General features: G+C 40.5%; 1 protein-coding gene across 1 annotated transcript; it reads right to left on the reverse strand.

The window, feature by feature from the left end:
* Positions 1–6,255: 6,255 nt before the first annotated feature.
* On the reverse strand, positions 6,256–6,756 carry LOC138894885 (uncharacterized). Its single transcript, XM_070179620.1, has 2 exons — positions 6,688–6,756; positions 6,256–6,582 (listed from the first exon to the last, which is right to left on the reverse strand). The coding sequence occupies exons 1-2, from the start codon at positions 6,754–6,756 to the stop codon at positions 6,256–6,258; spliced, it is 396 nt and encodes a 131-aa protein (XP_070035721.1).
* Positions 6,757–16,791: the final 10,035 nt, after the last annotated feature.

Here is a 16,791-nt window from a genome sequence, read left to right on the forward strand (position 1 = left end):
TAAAGATTATTAACCTGAAAGATGGAAAGATTGAATTGGAAATTATGTAATCCTTACTTGGTATTTTTGTGAAGTACTTATTGATTGTTGTGACAGCCTTCTCTTTCTTTCACTGTTCATTCTACTGAGATTAGTGTTTGCTTTACATACTAGTACTATTAGACAGTACTAACGTCCTTTTTGCCGGGGGCGCTACATCTTTGAATAGATGTAGGTGGTTCCATTACAGATAGCGCTGATCGCAGATAGTGGTGTTCTCCCTCACACTCATCACAGCAGTCTTGGTGTGCCCCATTTCTTCCTGGGGTCATGTAGTCCTTCCTTTATATAAGTTTTCATATGTTGAGGTATAGTCGGGGCCTTGTTGCCGGCATTGTCATGTTGTTCTTTTGTAACCTTAGAGGCTCCGTAGACATTTATGTGCGTCATGTATGTATGTTGGGGTGTCGTTGGAGTCGAGTTGTATTTTGGAAACATAACTATGACATAATGTATATAATGAAAAATGAACTAGCAACGTTTATATATTTACATTACTGATGTCCCCTTTGTTTTACAAATGGTGATGCGTTTACCTTCTTGGATTATGAGTGAGTCGGGTAGGAAAGGTTTACTAGGCTTGCTCGACCGGGTTCACTCGGTTGAGCGCCGGTCGCGCTCCCCTAGGTTGGGGCGTGACATAGAAATGCTACTAAGGAAACCTATTACAGAAGCTTAGGGTCAACAATACCACAAACTCAATACCACAACTTGTCAGTGAACAAGTACTTAATACAAATTGATATCAAAGATTCCCTAGGCATTAAACCTGAGCAATCCTAACATTAGCAGGCATGAGTCTACGGAATAGGATGGTAGTAAAGCAAACAAATATAATGAGGATTGGGGTTCACAAATAGTAGAGTAGCATGCTTGTTTGAAGAGTTCAGCGTTCATACAGACATGACCAGGTAGCAAGTTATGCCTGAATGGCTTAGCATAGAGAAATACAGTCGAGCATATTCTAGGCATGAATAAGTATCCCAAGAGTTTTAATACAATAACTCATAGCAGTGCATGAACATGGGCAAGCAACATACATAGCAAACTCATGTGTGCATAAACATAGTAGACTAAGTAAGTTCAAGATGATCAAAATATACATAATGGGCAGACATCCGAGTACATGATTTAGGCAAGTTTAGATGCTAGACAATACAGGACTATAAGCTAACTTCAAGGCAGATAGGATTGCAAACAAAGGCAACAATATATTGTAATCATATAGGCTCAGAAAATTCGAACAAGCATGGTGTTCAGGCCATGACCACAACTAAGCATAGAATTGCAAGAGTCAAGGTATTTACCAATTGCAAATTAAACGAACAAGGAAATTAAGCTCCGGTAGCAAATCAACTAGCAATAAACAATAGGACTCCTAGAATATCAGTGCGTCAAAGTTCCCAAGGGTCTTGAATGAACCTCGGGCAGTGCTCACACTAAGAAGAAGCAACAATTGATTTCTGGTGGCCTTGGCTTTCAGTCGGCCAAGGTTTTAAATTTCAGAATAGTAGAATGAAGGAGAGTGAGAGAATAATAGTCATTAAGGTCCATTTAGGGGAATTAGGGGATGGGTTTATATTGTGTTGAAATTGAATGAACGAACAAGGAAAACGATCGATTAAACATAAATAAGGAAAGCAAATATCGCATGCAATCAGTAACAGTGTCGGCAAAGGAAGAAATTGATTTTTAGACCCTAGTTAGGGTTCAACGATTGAAAATCGACCCATGGATGTGGGGAATCAATCCCTTTTCGGTGTATATGGATGAGATATCGTCCAAATCTTAAAGATCAGAGTTAAATGGGTCCGATATGGAATGGTGATACTTGCCAAAATTAGGGTGAGTACTAAGTAGCATCAAGAGCATGTGAGTAGTATCAGGGTAGTGTAAATAAAGTAAGCATATCGTAGGACTCCATAGTATAACCGGATTTGGAGAGATTTTTGGGCGGTAAGACAACTAGGGTTCGTATAATATGAGAGCATGTGAGGGCGGCTGGAAAAAAAAATGGTCTCTAGGTTTGGGGTGGGGATATAAGGAGAGTGATGGTTTTATTTCAGGCCGTTGATCATTTGAGATCAATGGCCAAGATTAAAAAGGAAGGTGGGGCGAGTTAAATAAACGGGTCCCGATCGAATTGGAATAAAGAGATCGTTTGGTTTGGGCCAGGGCAGATTGGGCTAAGGTTTGGGGTGTTTGGGCCATTAATTTGGTCAGACAATTGGCTTGGGATTGGGCTTGATTTTAAATACAAGGAACTAAGATAAAATAATTAAACAAATGACTAATAAATAGTAAAATATTATTCACGTAGTAAAATTCTTGAAAATAACCGCTCAACATTATAAAAATATAAGAAATGCTATTTTAGTATAAAATAATATAATAAATACAATTATGTACAAAATATAGGCTATTATTGCAAAATTATGTAAAATCGCTTTAAAATACAAATATAATTATATAAAAATAAGTAAAATATTATGAAACATATATGTGGATACAAATAATAAATTTTGATGATTAATGCATCAAACAATAATTTAAAAGAGTAATTAATAAATATTTGAACAGTTTAAATGCAAGAAAATCAATTTCAAATATTTAAAAATTATAGAAACATTACAGAGAGTACTTATATAACCCTTATAAATTAAGTAATGATGTAAAATGATATTTTAAAAGTATATATATTATTTGAAAAATATCAGGGCAAAATTGGGTATCAACAACTGCCTTTCTTTACCCTGGACTGATGAAAGAGTTGTCAGGTAAAGAAAATGACGACCAATTTTGTCCAAAATAAGTGAGGAATGATGTGTTTTGAAAAAAATGGGGGTTGAACCCTGGTTCTTGAGTTGCCTACATATCCCTGGTGTTACGGGAATCAAGCCGTATGTAGATTTGGATCCAACGACGAATGAAACTGATGGAATTGTTATAAGAGTGGTCGTATGTTTCAGAAAGGTTCTTTTGGGTAGGATAGTGTCGTAAGTAACATATAATTTTAGGTGGAGCTATAAATGCGTAATGAACGTTACATATGTAGGAGGCAGATATTTGAATGGTTATAGAACAAAAGGTAATCAATTGCTGATCATCTGTTACGTTTGAGGTGATTTAAGGATATGAATGTTGTAAACGGAAACCGGAGGGAGAATTTCTCTTGTTTATAGAACGGCTTCCTCTCGAGTTACCTGCAAACACTTAAAACATGATACATGCGAATATATACGAGTGATTGCAAAAATGTACCCATGATGCAAATTCCCTTTGGACCATGAGAGTTGTCTTTGGACGATGAGGATGATGTCCTGGGCCATGAAGTTTATGATAAGGGATTCGCAGGCCATGGAATGGTGTTCTCGGGCCATGAGGATGGTGCCTAATGAAGCCTTTGAATAATGATATGTAATTTTGAGAGATCCTCCAGCCATGGCATGGTATCATCAGGCTATGAGGATGGTGCCTTTGGACTATGACGCCTTCGGACAATGTGGCGATGTTTCAGCAGATGCAAGTATGTGGTAATATGAATTGCTTGGTAAAGGAAACATGTGATGCTTAGTCGTATGCAAGAACAAGACGAGACAAGGTTTAGTCTTGTATGGGATGAGGGCAGTGCTTAGCCTGATGCAAAGAGCGGAGACAATGCTTAGTCTCATACAAGGAAAGGCAATTCCTAGCTATATGTAACAATTGAGGCCATGCTTAGTCTCGTGCAAGGAATGGAGACAGTGCTTAGTCTCATGCAAGGAAAGGCAGTGCTTAGCCTTATGCAATGGTGGAGGCAATGCTTATCCTCGTGCAAGAAATGGAGATAATACTTAGCCTCGTGCAAGGAAAGGAGACAGTGCTTAGTCTCTGTCAAGGAAAGGCAATGCTCAGCCTAAGGCAATAATGGAGGCAATGCTTAGCCTTATGCAAGAAATGGAGATAGTGTTTAGTCTCATGCAAAGAAAGGTAATGCTTAGCCTTATGAAATATTGGAGGTAATGCTTAGCCTCATGCAAGAAATGGAGACAGTGTTCAGTCTCATACAAGGAAAGGCAATGCTTAGCCTTATGCAATACTGGAGACAATGCTTAGCCTCATGCAACAAATGGAGACAGTGTTTAGTCTCATGCATAGAAAGGCAGTGCTTAGCCTTATGCAATATGGAGACGGTGCTTAGTCTCATGCAAAGAATGGAGACAGTGTTTAGTCTCATGCAAAGGAAAGGCAATGCTTAGCCTTATGCGATAATGGAGATAATGCTTAACCGCATGCAAATTATGGAGACAGTGTTTAGTCTCTTGTGCAGGAAAGGCAATGCTTAGCCTTATGCAATAATAGAGACAATGCTTAGTCTCATGCCGTGTGGAGGCAATGCTTAGCCTCGTGCAATGTGAGGGCATTGTTTGTCCCTATGTAATGATAAGGACAATGATTAGCCCTATGCAAGAAAAACAATGACCAAATGCGAGAGTATAAAACTATTTCTTAGCTTGACGTGTTTGCGTTTAGCGACATTTGTCGTTATCAAGATAGTGATCTGCGCGTATGTATTTGCGGTCGTTCCTGTTATGTTCATTGTGCTTGCGTCCAAGGAAAAATCGTGATTTTTGCAAGGGGGAAAGGTTGGTTCGTGCTCTCGATTCCTTGCTTTGCCTTTGCTCTTGTCTGGAGGCCCTGTTTGAGTCACCCCGGGTAACGTCTGGCTTCTATAAAAATAATATTTTTGAAAAACATACATTTGTGATAATCTGCTTGTATAAAATGTAGTTATTTTGAAATATGTGATAATGCATGAAAGTAGATAGTTTGTTGAATTGATGACTGTGACACGCTTTGAGACATTGCAACCTCCGTAACTCGAAATTTTGAGGATCTACTAAAATTTCTTCCCCGGTTTAAATGCATACTTCTGGCAGTACATTCCTTGGTGGTTCCAATCATGATGAGATCGGGCAAACTCGTATTCTTGCCCTAGGTTTTTACCATAGGGTTATGAAGATTTTATTTTGATGTTACCGAACCCACACATGGCTTCCTATGTATCCCCTCTTAAAAGGAAATCAGGTCAAGCGTGGTTCAATAATATCAAATAAAAAGTGCAAACATAATCTTAAACATAGTATCTCTTGACTGCGTCCGAATTGATGCGCTTTGGCCAGATCTCCCTGTCAATTTCTTCAAGTATAAGTGCTCCTCCTGTTAATACTCGGTGAACCATGTAAGGGCCTTGCCATTTAGGTTAGAATTTCCCCTTTGCTTCATCTTGATGTGGGAAGATCCGTTTTAGTACCAATTGCCCCAGTGTGAATTGCCTTGATCTAACCTTTTTGTTGAAAGCTCTTGCCATTCTATTCTGGTAGAGTTGACTGTGACACACTGTGTTCATTCTTTTCCCATCAATGAGATCTAGTTGTTCGTGCCGGCGCCGCACCCATTCCACGTCGCTGAGCTCGGCTTCCTATATGACCCTTAAGGAAGGGATTTCTACTTCGGCGGGAATAATAGCTTCAGTACTGTAAACCAATAGATAGGGAGTTGCCCTTGTTGATGTACGAACTGTGGTGCGATACTAGAGCAAAGCAAACGGTAGCTTCTCGTGCCATTGTTCGTAATTGTCTACAATTTCCTTAATATCTTCTTGATATTCTTATTGGCGGATTCTACGGGTCTATTCATTTGTGGCCTGTATGTTGTAGAGTTTCGATGCTTGATCTTGAATGTTTCAAACATGGCTTTCGTCAAGTCACTGTTGAGATTGGCAGTATTGTAAGTAATGATTGACTCAGGTACTCCAAATCGACAAACGATGCGGTCCCGAATGAAATCCGTTACGACCTTCTTAGTTACAGCCTTATAGGAGGCGGCTTTAACCCATTTTGTGAAGTAGTCTATAGCCACCAGAATGAACCTATATCTGTATGAAGCAGCGAGTTTGATTGGTCCGATGACATCCATACCCCAAGCAGAGAAGGGCCAGGGCGAACGTTTTGCATTGAGTTCGTTGGGCAGCACTCATATCATATCAGTATGTATCTAGCATTGGTGACACTTTTGAACATATTTGATGCAGTCTGTTTCAATAGTCATCCAGAAATATCTTGCTCTTAGTATCTTCTTGGCCAGAACGAAACCATTCATGTGGGGTCCGCTAGTTCCGGCATGTATTTAGTCGAGTAATCTAGATGCCTCCTTGGCATCGACGTATCGCAACAATCACAAATCAGGAGACCTTCTATACATAATTCCTCTGTTTCGGAAGAAATGGTTGGCTAATCTTCGAAGCGTGCGCTTCTGAGTGTGTGTAGTGTGCTCTGGATATTCTCCCTTTTCTAAGTATTCCATGATGTCGTGGAACCATGGATTTCTGTCAATTTCTTCCTCAACATGAGCACAATAAGCTGGATGCATATGAATTCCTATTGGGATAAGATCGACGAAATTCTTGTCTGGGTATTGTATCATGGAGCATAAAGTAGCTAATGCATCTGCAAACTCATTATGAATCCTTGGAGCATGCCTGAACTCTATCTTTGTGAATCTCTTGATCAGCCCTTATACACAATGCAAGTATGGCAATGTTTTAGTGTTCTTCGTAGCCCATTCTCCTAGAACCTGGTGCACCAATAGATCTAAATCTCCAATTACCAGCAACTCCTGGACATTCATATCAATGGCCAACCTGAGTCCTAGGATGTAGGCCTCATATTCCGCCATATTGTTGGTGCATAGAAACCTGAGTTTTGCGGATACCGGATAGTGTTGACAGGTTTCTGACACTAAGACAGCTCTAATACTCACTCCTTTGAAGTTTGCTGCTCCATCGAAGAACATCCTCCAACCATCGTATGCCTTGGTAATTTATTTTCCCACAAACGATACCTCCTCGTCGGGAAAATACTTTTTCAATGGTTTGTATTCTCCGTCTATGGGATTTTCTACCAAGTGATTCGCCAATGCTTGCCATTTGACTGCCTTCTAGGTTACATAGATGATATCGAACTCACTCAGCAATATCTGCCACTTTGCTAGTTTTCCCGTAGGCATGGGTTTCTGAAAGATGTATTTAAGAGGATCCATCCTCGATATGAGATATGTAGTGTACACACAGAAATAATGCCTCAACTTTTGGGCTATCCATGTCAGAGCACAGCAGGTGTGTTCCAATAAAGAATACCGGGCTTCATAAGGCATGAACTTCTTGCTCGGATAATATATCGCCTGCTCCTTCTTTCTAGTTTAATCATGTTGTCCTAGAACACTACCAAAGGCTCCATCCAACACAGACAAATAAAGAAGCAGTGGTCTTCCTGGTTCTGGTGGGACCAACACGGGCGGTTTAAATAAATACTCTTTGATTTTGTCGAAGGCTTTCTGGCATTCTTCAGACCAGCTTGTTGCAGTATCTTTCCTCAGCACTCTGAAGATTGGCTCACATATCACAGTTGATTGTGCTATAAAGCGGCTGATGTAACTGAGGCACCCTAGAAAACTCATCACATCTTTCTTATTCTTTGGAGGCGGTAGGTCCTCGATAGCTTTGTTTTTGACAGATATAGCTCAATACCTTGGTAGCTGACGATGAAACCTAACAATTTTCCAGTAGGAACTCTGAAGGCACACTTTGCAGGGTTCAACTTCAAGTTGTATTTTCGAACTCCTTTTAGATTTGATGATAACATCATCAACGTATACCTCTATTTCATTGTGTATCATGTCATGGAAGAGAGTCGTCATGGCCCTAATGTAGGTGGCCCCAGCATTCTTCAAACCAAACGGCATCATTTTATAGCAATATTTTCCCCATGGTGTGATAAAGGAAGTCTTTTCGGCATCCTCTTCATCCATCCAAATCTTGTGGTATCCTGCGAAGCAATCTACAAAGAATTGAAGTTCATGCTTAGCGCAGTTGTCAATCAGTATATATATGTTAGGCAGTGGAAAATCATCCTTAGGACTTGCTCTGTTCAGATCTCTTTTAGTTAATATATATATATATATATAATCGACACATACTCTAACTTTCCCATCTTTCTTTGGAACCGGCACAATGTTGGCCAGCTAGGTCGGGTATTCGACCACTTAGAGAACCTTGGCTTTGATTTTCCTGGTGACCTCCTCTTTTATCTTCAAACTCATATCTGGCTTAAACTTTCTGAGCATCTGTTTCATCGGTGGACACATGGGATTGATGGGTAGCTTGTGAGCTACTATGGATGTGCTTAAACCAGTCATATCGTCGTAGGACCATGCAAAGATTTCCTCATACTCCTTTAGGAATCTGATATACTCTTCTTTCTCTGACAGTGATAGATGAATGCTTATACGAGTTTCCTTGACTGTTTCAGAATCCCCTAAGTTGATGGCCTCGGTTTCCTCCAAATTAGACTTTGGTTTGTTTTCAAAATTCTCTACTTCTTTGGCGATTTCCTCAGGTATTATATCATCTTCCAGATCTTCCGAATCACGTTTCTTATGTTGCATTGTCTCATTACATGTCACAGTCGTAGGTTCATCAGGATATGTAATAATTAATAAACATGAAAAGCAATAATGCATTAATAAAACTTTTAAAAAGTCAACAAGTACGACTCAATGGCTCGAGTAATTATTTTAAAAAAAAATACTTAAAATTTCTTAAATGATCAAAACTATTTGAAAGAAATTCATGCTAATTTGCCAGGCTACCCAGGAACTCGGCGATCCCGGGACGTTGCAGCGGTCCTGTTTTGGAGAACAACCCCCTATTCCATTATCTGAATGGTAAGGTCTTCCTCCTCCTCCTCCTCCTCCTCCTCCTCCTTCTCAAAGATTGCACTGCATTCCATGTCTTCTTCATTTAGAAATAGCTTCCTCATGCCGGCCAAAATCTCATCTTCCTCAGATCCCCACATTATGTTAGCCTGATGGAATGTCTGGTGCAGTGGTGGTACAAGTTGTTCTAGTGGATAGTAAGGGGCACGACATGGCGATGTCCAGTGCTGATATTCTTGCCATGTGTATTCATATCCAAGTCCAAAAGTCATGCCATGGTACTGTGGTTGTACGGGTTTGGTGATCCCCTGAAGTTTTTTACCAAGACCCTTGCCTGGTTCATATCTCGTCCTCAACAATATGCTTTCTATCTTCTTGCTACACCATCGGTCCATTTTAATTGCGTTCACCCGTTCAATGCGGTGATATGTTTCTCCGCCCAACTTCCCTATTTTGGTGACTGGAACGGTCTGATTGGTCTAGATGGGGTTGCTTCCATCTCCATGAATGATCACCTCCTGATGATTCCACTCAAACTTCACAGTTTGGTGCAGATTTGAAGCCACTGCCCCGGCTGCATGTATCCATGGCCTTCCCAATAATAGATTGTAAGTGGCAGATATATTTAGTACTTGGAACTCAATATCAAACCAAGTTGGATCCATCTGTAGATCGAGGTTGATCTCCTGCAATTGTCTTTTTTTTTTGAAAATTGATAGTTTCATTTTCTATAATAGTTAAAAGAATTAAATATGCAATAGCTTAGACGTTGGTCCAATTAATGAGAAGCTTGTCTTCTCTGAAACCCTCTGTTCTTTGTGGCTCAGACGAGTATATCCTTCCTAAGATTGCTGAAAGGGAACTGCGGAGATTCACCAACTTGCGGTCCACTGCATCACAATTGGGAGTCCAGCTTCCATTAAATGAGGTAATGCTCATCCTACTGCAATGAATGCTCAATTTTACTTGATACAACTTTTTGTGCTTCAAACTCAGTGGTTTCTGAAACCAACTTTGCTTCCGTACAGTAGTTTACTATCCGATAGTAGCTCTTTGAGATCCATCGAACGCCTTCACATTCATGCTTCCCATTCGTATCTCGTGCAGGCCTTTACCCAATCTCTTTAGAGTGGTCAGTGGGCATATGTTCAGACTCGAACCTCCATCTATCAAGACCTTGGCGATGAACTTATCCTCGAATTGCACTGTGATGTGCAATGCCCTGTTGTAACTCAGTCCTTCTGGTGGTAACTTATCTTCGTGGAAAGTTATTTTGTGGCTCTTCAGTAACTGTCCGACCATGTTAGCCATCTCTCCGCTAGTAATGCTAGCGGGTACATAAGCTTCACTTAACACCTTCATCAAAGTATTCCTGTGCGCGTCTGAGTTTTGCAATAGTGATAAGATGGATATCTGAGCAAGAGTCTTGTTCAGGTAGTCAACAATAGAGTACTCCCTTGCTTTTATCTTCCTCTAGAGATCGTCAGTGCCAATCTCAACAACAGGTGGCTTAGGTGCAACTTCCTTGTTTGTTCCTCCCAGATTCTCAGGTGTGTAAACTCTGCCAGTCCTAGTCATACCTTGCGCGACACATGTTTCTTCCATTTTGGCTTTTCCCTTTCTCCTTACTTCGGCAACATAATCCCACGGGATGGTATCAGACTCGTAAGATGGTGTGGGATCTACCATTACAATGAAAGGCGTAGCTATCTCAACTTCAAATGTCGCCTGGGTTTGTACCATAACTGGCGTGAGGGTGACTGGAGATGTTTTAGGAGCGCCTCCCTCTCGAATGAGTCTAATGGACCCTTCTTGATCCCACTCTTTATCAGTTTCTATCACGCTCACCCCCTCACCTCTGTGATATGGGAGAGGGTTGTTGCGAACATTTGGTTCATCTTCCTTAACTTATATAACTATAGTGTCAATCAGCCTCTGAATCTTGTCTTTCAACGTACGACACTCCTCAATGGTATAACCCATCATGCCTGAATGATAAGCACATGTTTTGTTGGGGTTGATCCATTGGGAGGGATTTTCCATAACAACAGTAGGAATAGGGGTGACATAACCAGCGACCTTCAGTCTCTCATATAGCTAGGTTATGGGTTCAACAATTGGGGTATATTATCTAGGTGGTCTGCGGTCGAAATTTGGACGGGGCTTTGGGTAGTTTTGGAGGGTGGGCGGAGGTGAATGGTAATATGCAGGTTGAGTTTTGTATGTATGCTAGGTGGTTGCAGGGTATTGGTTTTTTGGTGTTGAAGGTGAACTGTGGGTGGAGGTGTTTGGTATGTGAGGGGATACATAGGGCCCTGGGCTACCATCACGGCACCCACTTCTTTATTCTTTGAGATACCTCCTGATTGCAAGGCTTTATTCGCGGCTTGCAGTGCCTCAAAATTAGTTACCATCCCGCTCTTCATTCCTTCTTATATTCTTTCTCCTAACTTGATGATATCGGAGAACTTGTGATTTTTGATGACCATCAACCTTTCGTAATACTGCGGATCTTGAGCTCTAACAAAGAACTTGTTCATTTGTTCTTCTTCAAGTGCTGGCCTTACCTTTGCAGCCTCTGATATCCAACGAGTAGCATACTCGCGGAAAGTTTTTGTCAGCTTCTTCTTGAGGTTTTGAATGTAGAAAATGTCTGGCGCATTTTCCATATTGAACCTGAATCTATCCATGAAATTTGATGTCATACTCACCCAATTAACCCACTTCTTTAGGTTTTGACCGATGTACCAAGACAAAGCATCCCATGTAAGGCTTCACATGAACAATTTCATGCGGATTTGTTCATTCTTACCCACTCCTACAAGCTTGTCGCAATATGTCCTCAGATGCACCTTTGGATCACCAGTACCATCAAACATTTCAAACTTGGGAGGTTTTTAACCCTATGGCAGTTCCACATCCGGCTGAATGCACAGGTCCTCATAGTTTAGAACTTCAACGCCTTTCCCACCTTCAACACTCTGGACTCTCCCTATGAGCCTCTTGAGTTCCTTCTCAGTTTATTCGGGTATGTATAGGGTTTACTGTGGGGTATGGGGTAAGGTTTCCACATATATCGGGTTGCTTTGATGAGTTCTCGGAACTTGGGTATATGGGTGGTCATTGGTCGAGTTTTGGGGATCGGGAGTGGGTTATGGAGCATTCTGGGGGGGGAGGGGGTGATAAGTAGTGGTTTACAGATACAGAGTTGGATCATGGTGGTGTTGTTGAGGGGTTGGCACTGGTAGAGGGTTAAGGTTCTGGGGAGGTGTGGGATTATGATACTAGTATGGTGCAGGAGGATTTGGTGGTGAGTTCTGGTTTTGTGTGTTTTGTGGTGGTGCTTGGTTTTGGGTAGTCGGGTTTTGCTGGTTGATGTTGGGAACATTGAGAGTAATGGAGAGGTTTTCCAGATTTCAAACTTGTTTGAGCTCAGCCTGTAGTTCCAAGATTTTCTGCTCCAGACGTAAGACCAATTCATTCTGCCTCAGAGTGCTTCTACCATCTGAAGTTTCAACATTTTCCGCCATAGTAGTACCATTTAAATCATCTATTTTCCATTTGCCCTTGCTTTTGCCTTTTTGGTCGCTAGGTGGAGGAGGAGGTGGAGGACCTCTGGATCTAGTGTGGTATGTTGATGATGCCAGTATGCACGAACCAACCCTTGGGAATGGGAATAATCAAAAAAGAAAAATAAAAGGTAATAAAGTTAGTAAGGAAAAATAAAAGAATGTTTGCAGTATTTAAGCATGTTTCGCAAAGTCATGCAATAATTCGCGTCCTAATTTTGGGGACCTCATTGTGCCTGAGGTAGGACTAAGCGACACATAGACTAGGAGAAAATTGATGCCAACTTTGCTTCATTTCATTAATGCGAAAATAGGCCAAAACAAACTTTCACTAAATCGACACTAATAATAAAGTCACTAATGGCATCAAGCCTTATTACATCGGAATCTAATATAAGCTAGAAAGCAGTAAAGAACATTATCTCCTAATCTACTGGGTCCTTGAAGGACCTTCTCCATTCTTGGCTCTTTTGACCCCATCAATTAGGTTTCCCAGGTCGCGCATATCCAACAGTAAGTAAGCTTTTTCCAGTTTCCCTTATTCATCGTCGTTCATGCCTTGAACATCCAAGAGTCTCTTTCTCCTCTTCCCTTCTAGCTCCATCAGTCCTTGTTCTAAGTATTCCAATTGTTCTATTGACCTTTTGGAAATCTCCTTCCATTCCCTTATCACCTCCATATTCACTTTGTGCTGCTCCAGATGTTTAGCTTCGGACTCGAACACCCCTTTGCGTAGACTTTTGTACTTAACCTATGCCTCAGCCGCTTCATCTATGATCCTATCCTTCAGATTGACTCCTAGCCTGACGTCCCCTGCTACGTCGTCTTCCAACCATGATAGATATTAGTATATATGATCGGCATGATACCTGTCTGGCTCAATAGTTTCTCCTTCCACAATGATCTTTTGGTTCCACATATGTTGCGCCACGAACTTGAATAGAATGACATCTCCCATGAAATCTGCCTTGTATTGGACCATGTTAGAAACCTGAGGTATGACTTGTTTTCTTCCAGTTTGTCTCATGACCCTTATAGGAGCGTAAGGGTAGATGCCTCGCTGCCCGATTAGCACCAAATGAGTAGTCCCCATTGATCTGATGATGAAATCACTACTAGAAAACCATTCGAACATCGAATGTACCTACTCGTCTGTCAGATTTCTGAAGAAACGCACCCAACCTACAATATTTCCAGGCTTTTCAAGCCTGTCTGGAATACATGTCATTTTTTTGGGGTGATGGTTGGCTATGTAGTCATTCAATGGCCTTCGTAGAAGCTCTTGACGGTACTCTCCTCTCTGAAAGTTTTCGAGCAGCCAAACTTGTAGCAATAGATTACAACCCTCAAAGTGTCTCAATCCCTACTTGCACCGATCTAGAGCGAGGTACATCTCAGCTAAGATCATGGGGATGATAGTGTGATTTTGTCCCTCGATGCCATCCATTAAGGTTCTAGAAACCATGGCTAAGCGAGTATGAATCCTTCCTCCTTTCATCGAAAATAGCAACAACCCCAAGAAGCAAACAACAAACACACAAACCCGGCAGTGCACCCATCCCAAGGAAGTAATGGCTAGTTCATCATGGTGATGACGATATGACTTGCTATGCCCATAACGCTCGTAAAGAAACTCAAAAGGGATGCATGATTTCTTCAGACAGAGCAGTTCATCATTCTTCTTAAAAGCCAACATTTTCAGGAAACCGCGGGGAGTGCGAGGTCATTTGGTCGAATGTTCATCAAAGATGGAAAGTCACCAAGTATTCTCCTCACATGATGTTTGTCACAAGGTGTAAGGTCTTTCCCAGTCAAGTAGCAAAGGTGGGATGTTTTAGACCATACTGAACCTGGGGATTTCATGCTTTATTTTTTGCAAACAAACAAAGGTTAGCCCTTTCCCACTCCAGATTTGACTACTTACGCAATAATGATCAACATGTTGGCACATTTTCTCCAAGTAATGCAAATAATATGATAGTTTCCATTGGGATTGCGAAAATCCCATCGGACTTTGGGCAAGGTTTATCTTAGCGGATTGTTACGTTAACAACACTTCAACCCGTACTAGATTTAGCATGATGCATGTACATTTTAAATTGGAGTAGGGTTTCTAGAAGGGTCTAGATCGGTACTCCCAAGTGGACAACTTGAGATGGAAAGGCACAGGACCGTCGACTGCACCGCTGATCGACTAATCTACCGCAAATAATCCTTTCCGATTTAAAAGGGTGATTTCAGGAAAGCGCGGACACTCATCAATCGCCGCTATATTGATAATTTGCATGAGTGGAGTATGATCCGAAACATGCTTTATGTAGAAATAATGTGACATTTCCAAGTATTTTCATTATAAAAGTACGTAAAAGCAGTAAATAAAATATCAGAAGTGAACATGAAAAGAAGAGAAAAGAAAAGAAAGAAGTCAGTTTAGCTCATGAAAATGTGCGAGAACGTAATGAAGTAGGCAAGGAAATAGGGATGGGAGAGTCATAATGTAGTAGTCTTAGACAAAATGAAGGAGATGGAGAGAGGTCGTACATGTCGTAGCAATTTAAAACAAATAAGGGAAGGGATGTGCATGTCATAGCAGTTTAAAGCAAATAAAGATGAATAAGGAAAATGATGTGCATGTAATAGCAGTTTAAAACAAATAAAGGTGAATAAGGAAAGGGATGTGCATGTTGTAGCAGTTTAAAACAAATAAAAGAAAGTAATCCACATAAGTCAAGTTCAGTATGGTAAAAGCTTAAGTTTCCCCAGTAGAGTCGTCATGTTTTCGCGCCCTGTTTTCTCGCGAAAACGGGTTTCGACGTGTGACAACTCTTTTAAATGGGTATTGAAAGAAAACAGTTGCCATCTAACCATTTTTAAGGTGCGTTAGGGCACCTATTTGAAAATAACTCTATTTGACCAGTCAATGCACCAAATATCGGGTAAGGGCTTAAATTACCTCAAAGAGAAGGTGTTAGTCACTCTTCGAGGTCCACAACTGTGGGTCCCGACCGAACTTTAGACTATGTGGAATATTTAATTAAGCTAGGTGATCGAATAAATAGAAGGGGAATTTAGAAGTTGTAGAGTCTTATTAAAACATATGAGAATCGGTACAAGTCCTAATAACTACAAAGGTACAAACTATATTGATCGATGTTAAATGACTGCGTGTGAATAACACACATATAAAAAAAAGGAGGGGGTCCTAAGTTTTTAGCCTAAAGGATCACCATGTGCAACATAAATAATACTTCACAACTCTCTTAAGGTAGAGGTTGCTCGTATTATTCAGCGGGCACAAACTATCATCTTCTGCTACCCGATTACTATGTTGAAGTTGTTTACTTAAAGGCGTTCTAATTCAATTCTAAGCTGTACCCTATGCGTGGACTAACCATCTCATGCCTATGGTTCAGGAGGCTTTGGACCTACTATCAAGTGGTTCTAGACTTTACTTAGGTTGCTCAAAAATGATAAAACTATGTGATATTCAAAACATATAGGACTGCATACAATAGCAATAAAAGGCTCAAGTTAACCTCCACACATAAGCATGAAAGCACGCAAACAGATTTCTGGTTAGGCAGTAGACAGAATTAAGACATATTAGAATAATTAAGTCCTGTAGGCATAATTTCTATATAATTCCAGTATTATACAGGCAGTGTTGTAATTTTTGGACTAACGTATAGGCAAATTAGAGAGTTACAAGTCCTATAAACATGATTTCTAATGGTTTGCGTAGTAAGGTAATACAAAACAATCCCAGAACTCTGAATTGCCAGCACTGATTTTTTAGGTATGCATCTTAGGCAGATGACAGTACCATATAGACATGATCTCTAATAGTCGCATAATTAGGCAGTGAGGTCATTCGAAAACACAGGATTAGTAGCATCAATAAACATCCTATAGTCAAGATTTCTAACAATTGACAATTCGACTTTATTTTATAATACTTTATCCCTATAGGCATGCTATCTAAGTTAGGCAGTACAAAAGTAAAATGAAGCAGTTGATTAATTATTAAACCTTATGGCCAGGGTATCTAGGTTAGCAAAGGTTTTGCATTACTGTATCCTATATGCATATTATATAGGAGCGTTGAATAGCAGACATGGAAACAAGTGTAGCATATTTTGACAAGTTAAGTGTGTGCGTGATTCCTATCAGTGTGCAACACAAGCTAACAAAACAAACAAGGCATGCTGGACATAATAGCAAATAGAACACATAGACCCTATAGGCATGTTTTCTGCCCATTCATGCAAGAATTAGAATACCCCAACCCTCCTATTCACTAATGCCCCTAATTGTTGGTTTACAAATTATTACAGGCCTAGGTTAGAATAAAACAATACAAACTTAATAGCGCTATTACAGGGCCAAATACAACAATTACAGGTCCAACACAAGTACAAAGTAACCAAGT

Source organism: Nicotiana tomentosiformis, chromosome 6 (assembly GCF_000390325.3).
Source record: "Nicotiana tomentosiformis chromosome 6, ASM39032v3, whole genome shotgun sequence".
NCBI classification, from domain to species: Eukaryota; Viridiplantae; Streptophyta; class Magnoliopsida; order Solanales; family Solanaceae; genus Nicotiana; species Nicotiana tomentosiformis.